Here is a 12,069-nt window from a genome sequence, read left to right as displayed (position 1 = left end):
TTCACAACAGCCAATCGAGATGGTTGTAGACTGGCATTCAGAAAAAGCCAGGGAGAAAATGCCTGTACCAGCGAGGGACCTCAGGCATTGGTCCGTTTGAGCATTGATGGGAATTCTACATTAAGTCACGTGTATACTTAACCACCCACTCTGTAGCTACTTCTTTAATAAAGCATATCTTCATTTTTAAAACTCTTGTATTTCAGCTATAGTGAGTAACCTATGGAAGGAGGATTCTTTCTTTGGAAGCCAATATCTGAATGGAATTAACCCCACACTGATCAAGAAATGTGTTAACGTTCCAGAGAACTTCCCAGTTACTGACCACATGGTGGCTACATCCCTGGGGGCTTGCACAAACCTACAGAAAGAACTCCAGGTGAAGTTATCTGGTGTGGAAATATGGATCTTAATCATTCAATACCAATTCCAAAAAAGTTTGGCCGCTGTATGAAATCTAGATAAAAACAGAATTTATTCATAATAGAAAACCCATCAAATGTTCAAACTGAGAAAATATATTTTTAAGAAACAAGGTCATTTTGAAATTGATGGCAGCAACACATCTCAAAGTTGAGGCAAGGCATCAAAAGTGGTTCTAAGGAAGAGCTGGAAGAACATTTTGCAACGAATTGGGTTAATTGGCAAAAGGTCCGTAACATGATTGGGTATAAAAAGCATGTTTGAGAGTCAGTGTCTCAGGAGTAAAGCTGGAGAGAGGTTCACCAATCTGTGAAAAGCTGCGTCTAAAAGTTGTCAAACAATTTCAGAATGTTCCTCAACCTAAAATTGTGAAAGATTTAAATATCTACAGAACATAATATCCAGATTCTGAGAAACCTCTGTGCATAAGGGATAAGGACAAAACACAATACTGTGATCTTTGGGCCCTCAGACAGCACTGCATTAAAGGAGAAGTTCACCTCTGGTAACATGTTACACCCATATTCAGGGTGTAACATGTAATCAAAGAAACTGGCCACACCTCGACCTGACCCCCCCCCCCCCCCCCCACTGTGTCAACAAGCGAGAGATCTTTCCCTCGTATCCGCTGTCACAATTCAAAAACAGCGTGGCTGTGCAGGGCTCCGCCCACAGTTGTCATTCAGAGTTCTGTCAGCTGCCGCGACAGTTTGCTTCTAGTTCTTAAACTGGGAGGGCGCTGGTTTGCACACTCAAAGTTAATTGATCTGCCATTATGGGAGATATAGGCAGACGCTGTACTGAGTGTCTGCAGGAGCCTGAAATTGCACCCACGATCTGCTAAGGGGACCTGGGGAAAGGAGGTTCGGGGCCCCTATATCCAATTCCACTGAACAGGGCAATAGTCTGTTGCAAAGTGAAAACATGTTATGTTGGCAGATGTATAAAAATCTGACATTCATTTTGGCAACCAGGGGTGCTGTGCCTACTGGACTAAAGAGGAGAGGGACCTTTTTGGCTCATCAGCACAGGGTTCAAAAGCCTGCATCTCTGATGGTATGGGGGTGCATTGGTACATATGGAATGGACAGTTTGTACTTCTAAAAAGGCACCATCAATGCTAAAAGATATATCCAGGTTTTAGAGAAGCACATGCTTCCATCTAGATATCTTTTTCAGGGAAGGTCTTGGATAATTCAGCAGGACAATGCTAATCTGCATAATGCATGTATGACCGCAACATGGCTTTCTAGTAGAAAAATCCGGGTGCTTAACTGGCCTGCCTGCAGCCCAGACCTTTCACTAACTGAAAATAGTTGACACATCTTGAAAGAAAAAATTTGACAAAGACAGAGGACTGTTGAGCAGTTAGAATCCTATATCTAGCAAGAATGGGGCAATTTTCCTTTTACCAAACTGAAAATATCTGGGAACTAAGGAGACCAGTTGCGGCAGAGTGCTATAAGAGGCAATGTTACACTGTGTGAAACCTGATCTTCCAACTTTTTTGAGACCTGTTGCCATCAATTTTAAAATTCCCTTTTTTTCCTAAAATGGTAAATTTTTTTCAGTTTAAACATTTGATGTGTGTTCTATTTTTTTTTTTTTTTTATTGTGAATAAAATATGGGTTTGAGATTTGCAAATCATAGCATTCTGTCTTTATGTAGATTTTAGAGCCCCAACTTTTTTTTGGAATTGGGGTTGTAAAATGAACTGGTATTAAAGTGTGCAGACAACACTTTTTAAGTTTTGAATATAGTAGGGAAGGGTTGAAATATTTTTGCTGTGTCCCAATGGGGAGATTTGCTCAAAGTGAGAAGAAATCTGAAACTTCATAAAGGTTCTATTCAATGTACATTTTATCCAAAATAAAAATGTTTTGGCTTTACATCCACTTTAAATTAGCTCAGTGGTTTGGTCCTATGTAACAAAATAAACACCATTTCCTGTATGACTAGACTAAATTCATTTATTTCATTGCTGATCAGATTTCATAATTGTTACCTTTCAGAATGGTCACATTTTCCTGGCAGATTATGAAATTCTCCAGGGTGTTCCTGCTAATACTATCAATGGAAAGCCTCAATACATTGCAGCCCCTATGTGTCTACTGTGGAAGAATCCTCAGGATCAGCTTGTCCCAATTGCCATCCAGGTATTTTCACTTGTGTATTTATGATCGTAGCACCCTCCTACATAGACTGTGAGGTAAATTTAGTATGAGGTTTCTGCTGTAGCCACAGGAGCCAGAATGTAGTTTGGTCTGCTCAAGACTCTACAGGCTGAGAATTTGATTACCTTCCCCAGACTGTAAGAGAAGCTTCTGAGGATTAGGGCAAGCGGATGTAAATACCTGGCCTGAATATTTAGTAGGGCCCTTCCAAACCCTGGGGAGGTGTGCACAGATGGTGGATGGGTTCTTGTTAAATAGGTTGCAGTGCAGAGGAAACGGTTCTTTCTCATGTGAGGGTTTAGATTGTTTTGCCCTGGAGCACTTTTGTGTACGCTCTTTGGACCCTGTGAGTAAAATTTCTTCTAAACTGGAGTTCTCTTGCCCTCAGGCATTGAAACTTGGACTATCTCATTCTTCCACTATTTGTGCTACTTTTTGATGCATGGTCCACAGCTGTGCATAAATAGAATGCCTTAGCTGATTATTATTACCTTGAGAATTACTAGTGCTATTATGATAGTGTCCTCCATTAGCAATCTGCTTTGTTTTGGGGTATCCTGCATTACTCCCAGATCCCCTCCATAGTTCTACTAGCAATACATTTACAATAAGAAAACTCCTAAGCTGTTTACTGAACCATAGTGGGTGGATGACTGCTGTGTGGCTGCCCTGCACTGATTTGAGAACCTGTTCTAAAATTCAGCGGTCCATGCAGGGTTAGTATAACATGTTTTACCCAATAACATTCAACCAGCCATGTACTAAGGGAATTGGGAGTCAGGAATGTCTGGCTCTTCTGCTGCTTTCATTGCTTTATCCTAGCAGGATATGTGTTGGATAGGGATTAGAATAGTTAGAACTATTTTGTTTTGTTTCATTCTAGGGCTCTGGAAGAAAGCAAAGAGGTTGATTTATTAAAACGGGAGAGTGCAAAATTTTGTGCTGCTGTGCAAAGAAACAAATCGGCCCCTCCAGGTTTTTTCCACCAAATCTTAATTGAACAAGTTGAAGTTAAAAGCTAATTGGCCACTATGCATAGCTGCACCAGATTTTGCACTCTCCAGTTTTAGTAAATCAACCTGTGTCAAGAACATTACACGTCTGTTGCATTTAGGCCCACTAGGGGCAATTTGGTAGTTGGCCACTAGGGGAAATACAAATGCAAGTAAAGTCAGTGCTTTATTAACTCTGTTCTTTTGCAGGTGAATCAACGTTAGCATTTTTGGATACATATCTGAATACATTAATCGTTTGTATTTGATTAGAAGTAGGGCTCTACCCAGTTAGAGCTCTGACCTCTAAATACATAAATACACATCCTGACACCTGATTTGGTCCTAATACAACTTGGCACCAGTCTCGACTTGCGCTGTATGTGCTTTGCATTCAAATGCTACATTGTTTGAGTAATCCTTTACTATGTTGGAATGCCACATATAAAAATTATGATGTTCCCTACTCGACCTTGATTATCGCAGGATACTCAATCTTGTTCAAGAGCTCTTTTCGTGTTACAGCCCATGAGGACAGGGCCTATATTTATATATTTTTTAGGGGTCAGATGTAGCGCCCGCCTACATACATTGAGGTAAATTTTAGTATGGGGCTTCTGCTGTAGCCACAGGAGCCCAAAATTTTGTTTGGTTTACTCAAGACTCCACAGGCTGGAAGAATACAGAGCGTACAGGAGACTTTATTCCTAATATGTGCCTGCAGTACCATGTGCTTGTATGACAGAGTATTGGTGTGACAAATTCTTTAGGTAGCTGACGACATTCAGTCACTGACTTGTAATTAGCAGCAGCATTGTCAGCTTGCTGTGTGCACTCCTTCAGTTGGCAACTGGGATACCTATTTGTTAGACCTGATAGGCAGCCCAATGGCTAATTGTAGGAGTACACAATGTAAAGTGACAATGCTGCTGCTGATTATGAAACAGTGGCTAAGCATTACCAACCTGCAATATAAAGTGCTGTTACTAATATAATCTCCAGGTAAGGATGTCTGCTACAGATTTACAAAAAAAAATACTTTGAAGCCAAACATATTTAAAATAGATTTTGGGTTTTCATACACTTTAATACAACCCTAATGTATTTTCTAATGGAACAGTACAAGGGGCATGCTGATAAGGGTAAATGCGAGGGATAGAGATTAACTCAACAGTGTGCTGCTACTCCTTTCAAGGTTTAGTCACAGGGTGTGGGTAGGGAGGAGACCTGTAAGTGAAAGTGAAGCAGAGAAAGATCAGATCCCTTTCCCTTTCTTGCCAGGCAGGACTGTGCTGTGTGGCAGTTGTGTAAATCTCAGAACTGGAAACACAATTTTTTTTTTGGCAGGTCCTACAGCCTGAAGTAATGAGGGGCATTTCTTGTTAAAAAGCAATTCTGGAAAATAAGTAAAATCAACGAACAGTGATAAGCCAGCAAAAGCATAAACTGTTAAATGTCAGAAATCCTACTCAATTTAATGTACCACTTAGTATAAAAAGATGTCACTGTCATTAAAGTAGGCACCTCTGGGTGTTTTTCACCTCCATATTTTTTTAACTCAAGTAGTTTTTTTAGTGAAGTTTTCTTTTTGTTACAGGTGGAATAAACAAACCTTCTCCCTCATCCTCCCTCCCCTCAGCCCAGTCCCAGCTATAAACTTGTAGCTCAAGTTGTCTTGTCCTCTTGCCCTATCTCCTTTATTGAAAGGTGTGTGATTGTGAGTTGTACTTCCATGTGCAGGGTAGCAGGGAGGGACACAGTAGGTGCACCCCAACCAAAGCACAGAAATAGCATACAGAGTTAAATACAGTCAGGAGGAGCAAATATAAAGTGGTTGTATAGGCACACAATTTTTTTTTTTTTTGTTTACATTTATGCATTCTATGCATGAAGGTAAAAAACCTGTGTGCAGAAGCCCCTCTAATACTTTTCTGAGCCCCCTCCTGTTCCAGGCCCTGCTTTACCAAGGCTGATCTGTTCTAGGCTCCCCTTTTCCCAGGCTGCGCTCTTCAACCCCCCCCCCCCCAGGCTGTTCTGGGCTGCTCTGCTCCAGACTCATGGTTTATCCACCTTTTACCCAGGCTACCCTGTTCCAGACTCCTCCTCACATTTGTTAGTTCCATACTCCCCTTCTTCCCAGGCCAGACTGTGCGTTCAATTACACGTGCATGCTTTGCAAGCACTTAAGAGGAAAAGCAGCATGACTCGCCTTTGTTAATGAAAACAAGTTTTCGGAGGTTGTGATGTCTGAACCATTATAAAAGCCATTCATGCAATATAATAAAACCAGATCAAAACTGTACCATACTTTTGGTAAATTGTATGGCCAATAAATCCCATGATCTGTTTTATATTCCAGATATCTCAGGCCCCTGGAAAAGATGCTCCAATCTTCCTGCCCAGTGATTCGGAATATGATTGGATATTGGCCAAGATCTGGGTGCGTAGTGCTGACTTTCAAGTACATGAAGTTGACACTCACCTTCTCCGTACCCATCTCTTAGCCGAGGTCTTCTCGATTGCAACTACCAGGCAACTTCCAATGGGACACCCGGTGTACAAGGTAGAGTCTGAAATTATTCTGTTTATGGAGAATGACTTGATATTTTGCTGTTAGAATTGCCAGCAAATGAGGCAGATCATCTAATTTGATCGCAGAAATATTGGTAAAGGTTTAGAGGCTCCAATTTTTTTCATTGTGTATAGGTAAAACAGATTTGTTTTGGTGCATGTTTTTATTTTTTATTTTTACAATACCACCACCTCAACAGTAGTGATGAGCCAAACACCCCCCCCCCGGTTCGGTTCACCCCAGAACACCGCGAACAGAGGTAAAATTTGTTCAAACAAACGAACCACATTGAAGTCTATGGGACTCTTTAACTCTTTTAACCTCAAATCAAACGGCCTCATTTTGAAGGCTTAAATGCAAGTTATTGCTCCAAAAGTGTAAAAATGAAAAATTCCTTCAAATATTGTGCCTGGGGGGTCCCCTGAATGTGCCTGTAAAGTAGTGCATCTCTACGATGTATGTAGCCTGCTGCAGCAATACTGACATCTTTAAAGCAAAAAAATGTCATGTACAAATATACAAATTTCAAATGGCATGTACTTGTCATACAGGTGCAGAAAATTGGGCCTTGGTGGTTGTTGGTGCCTGAACACCGTATCCCCTCGTAGTTACACTCGCTGGGTGCAGGAACGGGACACTGCTGCTAAAAAAATCCAAATTTGAAATCGCATGTACTTGTCATACAGGTGCAGAAAAACTTTGGGGTTGGTGGTGCCTGAACACCGTAACCCCTCAGTTAGCAGGGCACAGGGACAGGGCCTGCTGTTAAAAATTACATACAACATTTAAATTGTATGCACCTGTCTTACAAGAGCAGAAAAATTAGGCCTTGGGGGTTGGTAGTGACCTAAACCAAAAACATTGTTGGAAGCTAGTAGAATCATGGTAGAGGATAGGTAGCATATGCAGTCTTCAAGGGATGGCAGACCCCTAGCAAATTCAATCTGTTACATCAGCATCAGGGGCTTGATAGCTCTAGTTGATCCAGGACTGGTTCATTTTGAGAAGTCAGCTGGTCAACAGAGTCTGTGGACAGACGCACTCTTTTGTCCATCACAAAGCCTCCAGCAGCACTGAACGTCCGTTCGGAAAGCACGCTGAAAGCGCTGGTCCATCCTCAAGACCCAGTGGATGCTAAGCTGGAAAGGTCTCAAAGTCTGCTCTTGCACCTAGATAATCATGCACCATATGATGGAAGCACTGCCGATGGTTGCTTAAACCTAACAGCCCTGAGTGCTGCTGAGGACAAAAGAACTGTTTAAAGGCATCGGTCAGCTGGCCGCCTTCTCCACCACTCCCCATTTGGCTAAAGGATGCCTCTGAAACACATCCAGAGAATGTTGACCTCCCAGTGTCTGGAAAGGTGGTACACATTCTTTTTTTTTTTTTTTTCCATTAAAGAATTTTTATTGGGTTTAAAAGGAACAGTACATTTTATGACATAGCATAACAAAGAAAGGGTATACAAATTGCAACACGGATATGTACCGCAGTTAGAATTGTCATACAATTATACCATTAAGAGTCTTGGGCAGACCTTTCGGGATGTATTGTGTCACCTAGTGCAGTATACGTCCGCCAGCATGGGTGCACATAAAAATTTGGATGAGGGCATCCATAGGGAGAGAGGAGGGAGGGAGGCGGAGGGGGAAGAAGTGGGAGAAGAGAGGAATGAGAGAAATGGGGAGGAAGGAAGAACGGGGAGGGAAGGCTGGAGATACATAGGAATGAGGGGGAAGAGAAAGGGGGAGGAGAGTGAAGGGGGAGAGATGAGGGGGGGTAGAGGAAGAGAGGGGAAAGGAATGGGGGATAGAAGAATTGGAGGAAGGGGGAAGGAGGTAAGGGGAGGAGGGGATGGGGGCCGAAAGGGAAGGGTTGGAGAGAGCGAAATAGGAAGGAAGAGGAGAGAGGGGGAAGGAGGGGAAAGGAGGGGACAGGGGAAGGAGTGATAAAGAAAGAAGGGAGGGGGGGAGGGAGAAGGGAAAGGGTAGGGGGAGGGGAGCGGCGGGGGGAGACAAGGAAGGAAGGGAGGAAACGTAACAAGAGGGGAAGAAAAGAGAGGGAGGGAGGGTTGTGGAGACCACAGGGTCGGAAAACAGGGGAAAAAAGGGGGGAGGGGAAGCTAGTGTGTGAGTTGTCTGCAAATCATCATAGCATCGTGTTCAACAGCCATATCCAGCAATAAGTAGGGAACTGGTGAAATTAGGGGATAACAATTAAACGTAACAGGAAAAACAAAAACAAGAATAACCGGTCAGCAGAGTAATCCCAAAATCAAATTATCAGCAAAGTAAGATTAATAACCCTTAGTCGAGATCCAAGAGGACCACAAGGACCATTCACGGTCAAATCTGGCGCTACGTCCAGCTTTGCGTGCGAGAATGCCCTCCTAAACAGAATTAGTTTTGACCATGGCAATAACCTCTGAGGAGTTGGGTACAATATCGGATTTCCATCGTCTAGTCACCAGGCCGTGGGCGGCCAGTAGTATGTGAGTAACTATGGAGCTACTTTCTATAGGGAACCTCTCAACCCCTATATTCAATATCGCCAGTGCTGGAGATGGGCGGGTTATCACCCCAGTAATCTCTGAGATTATGGAGAATATCTTGTTCCAGAAACTGGTCAGGTGTTTGCAAGACCAAAACACATGAACAAGGTGGGCTACGTCGCCACACCCCCTCCAGCACTGGGGTGAATAGTTTGGTACGAACTTAGAAAGGCGGTATGGGGTGAGGTACCATCGCAGGGTGATCTTCTGGGACAGTTCCCAGTGGTTAGTGCAAGATGAGGCTTGTCTAACCGAACGGAAGCCTGCTTTCCACTGCTCATCAGTAAATGAGTCCCCCCAGATCCCCCTCCCATTTTGTAAGTGGAACAATTTTGCAGTAATACAACTTGTTGTGAAAAAGGTTGTAGAAAAGGGAGGTTCCTTTAACCGAACGGAGATTACCCAGCAGGAATGTCCAGCCTCTTAGGGGCAAGTGGATATGAGGGGATGTCAAGGAGCGGAGGAAATGGGCGAGCTGTAGATACCTGTAATGCTCAGGAGGGAAGCGCGTATTCCGCCTGTAGGGTTTGAAAGGATTTGATGTTGTCTCCTATCAGAATATGGTCCATATTCGTAATGCCCCTACTAGTCCAAACTCTGAAGGAGGAGTGAGGGATAACTATTTCCAATACTCCCGTAGGGATAGGGACCCTCGTTTTTTGGGATGACGGTAGCGCACAAGTCGTGAACGCCCGCCAAGCCAACAGCGAGGCCCTGACAGAGATGGGTAACTTCTCTAGCGGCAATGGGCGCCATACATCTGCCAGGAGCACCGTCTGCAGGGGAAGGGGAGAGCAGATGTCCTCCTCCAAAGAACTCCACACTGTATGGCACCCTGGGGCCACCCAGTGCTTTAATTGAGCCAAATGCGAGGCGAGGAGGTAGTCACCGACATCCGTCATGCCCATTCCGCCTGCGGTCCAGTGTTTAGAGAGAAGGGAGTGGGCACTTCTTGGCCTCTTCCCCCTTCCATACCAACCCCTTCAGTGCTGTCTGAAGCGATGCAAGAATTTGACGGGGGACAGGAATTACTAAGGATCTAAATATGTAGAGGATCTGGGGTAGAATAAGCATTTTGAACGAGGCAAGGCGGCCCGACCAGGTGAGTTCAGTTTTCAGGATTCTCTGGCACTCCTGCGTAATTTTAGTTACCAAAGGGGGGAAATTCGTAGCAGCCAATTTATCCACCGTTGGGGTCAGTAAGATCCCCAGATAAGGTATACAATCTCGTTTCCATGTATAGGGGTACAGAGTTTGTAATTTACGACTTGTTGGGGTAAGCCCAGGGGAAGGATCAAGGACTTCGCAAAATTAGCCTTATAGTAGGAAACCAGGCTAAACCGCTGCAGCAGTGAGTGTGTAGCCGCTAGAGATTTTTCTGGGTCCGTCATGAAAATTATAACCTCATCTGCGAACAGGTTTATTACATGGGAGCGCAAAGGGGTCACAAGGCCTTTGATGTGAGGGAAGGATCTAACGGCTTCCGCCAGAGGTTCGATAAGGAGGTTAAAAATTAAGGGGGAGAGTGGGCAGCCCTGCCTCGTTCCGTTGGTGATTGGGAAAGCTTGTGAGAGCATATTAGAGGTGTACACCTTCACGGAAGGGTTAGAATAGAGCGCTAAAATCTCACTCAAGATAGGTCCCTGGAAGCCAAACCGCTGCAACACCCTGGTCATATATGTCCAATGGACCCGGTCGAATGCCTTCTCCGCATCCAAAGAGAGCAGCAGAGAAGGCACCCGACCGGACCCTGCCCTGTCTATAAGCCCTGACCCTTGTGGCATCCGACGTCTGTCGTCCCTGAACAAACCCGGATTAGTCCGGGTTGATGAGATTTGGCAATATAGGGTGAAGTCTAAGGGCCAACACCTTGGCATACAACTTGATATCCGTGTTCAACAAGGATATCGGTCTAAAATTGGGGGGAGAAGTAGGTTCCTTGCCAGGTTTAGGTAATGTAACAACATATGCTTGGAGTAACTCCCCTGGCATGGAGGCAGAGGCCACAGCAGCCGCGAACATCAAGGCTAAATGAGGGCTAAGCGTCTTCGCAAACTTCTTCTAGTATAAGTTGGGGAGTCCATCAGGGCCCGGGGATTTACCGGAGGGAAGGGTGTGTATGGCCCGTTCCACTTCAGCTGTTGTGATTGGGGTGTTCAGAGCTTGCAGGGTGGAAGGGTCAAGTGTCGGCAAGTCTATGGACGCCAAAAAAATCAGAAATAAGTTGATCGGTTGGTTGAGGGGTGGAAGGGTCATCTTTAAGGTTATATAAGGATCCATAATATTTAGCGAATGCGTCAGCTATTTCCTGCGGGTTCATGATTTTTGAGTTTGTGGCGGGATCCAGGAGGTAGGCAATTCTGTTTTTGACGCGCTTAGCCTTAAGTTTATTCGCCAATACCTTCCCGGCCTTATTACCTGCCGAGTAGTGGGAGAGTTTAAGGGCTCTAAAATATGTCTTGGTTCTCAACCAGTAGGTTTCTCAGATCCGATCGAAGTTTGAGTAATTGTTGGGCCAAGCGAGGATGGGGGGTGTTCTTATTTAGGGGTTCTAAGCGCTTGATCTCTGCCATGAGGTGGTCTAGCTGCTGTGTCCTCTGCCTCTTAAGCCTTGCACACAGTTTAATAAGTATCCCCCGAATAAAGGCCTTGTGGGCACACCAGATCACCGTGGGGTCAGAAACCGAACCCTCATTATGCAAAAAGTATTCCTCAAGATGTCGCTCTATCTGAGAGGCAAATTGAGGAGAGTCCAGCACCTGTGCATTGCTCTCCAGAGATACGCTGGGCCTGGGGTGCGATCTTCCCGCACAGATATGGATATTGGGGCATGGTCGGACCACGTGATGTTATGAATGCTCGAGGTTTGCGTCAATTGTAACAGACGCTTGTCAACCAGTATCTCAATGCGGGAGTAGGTATTATGTCTCAAGGAGTGGAATGAATAATCCCTCTCCCCCGGGTGGTGGCATCTCCACACATCAAACATCTCCACCTCATGAAATAGAGATTGTAAAGCTGGAGGCGATCGCTTGGGTGAGGAGGAGATGTCCAACGCGGGGTCCGCCGTTGAGTTAAAGTCCCCACATACTACCAAGGAACCATACTTGTGCTTGTCCAATAGTCTGAACAGAGGCGTAACTAGAACCTTCAGGGCCCCGATGCAAGAAACCATGAAGGGCCCCCCAGACCCCTGGCCGGGGCCCTTCCCTTCAAGCCCAGGGCTCTTCCCACTAATCCTGGGGCTCTTTAATCTCATTGCATGGCCTTTTATTATGGTCCCGCATCAGGATCCTTTCACAAGTTCTGCAGTGGGCCCCCTTCCTGCAATCTTGGGGCCTCCCCACAGTGGTGAA

General features: G+C 44.7%; 1 protein-coding gene across 1 annotated transcript in view; it reads left to right on the top strand.

Annotated features, from left to right (window-relative positions):
- LOC309548493 (polyunsaturated fatty acid lipoxygenase ALOX8-like) overlaps positions 1 to 12,069 on the top strand; it is a gene marked incomplete at its 5' end in the record, with an annotated part of 109,245 nt that overhangs the window by 59,029 nt on the left and 38,147 nt on the right. The window contains 3 exons of the mRNA XM_082248440.1: positions 207 to 379; positions 2,437 to 2,580; positions 5,950 to 6,153. Of these exons, the coding sequence (XP_082104566.1) occupies positions 207 to 379; positions 2,437 to 2,580; positions 5,950 to 6,153 (521 nt within the window). The remainder of the gene's footprint in view (positions 1 to 206; positions 380 to 2,436; positions 2,581 to 5,949; positions 6,154 to 12,069) is intronic.

This window comes from Pelophylax lessonae (genome assembly GCF_965119305.1).
Source record: "Pelophylax lessonae genome assembly, chromosome: 2".
Lineage (NCBI taxonomy): Eukaryota > Metazoa > Chordata > Amphibia > Anura > Ranidae > Pelophylax > Pelophylax lessonae.
This window is presented reverse-complemented; position numbering and strand designations above follow the sequence as displayed.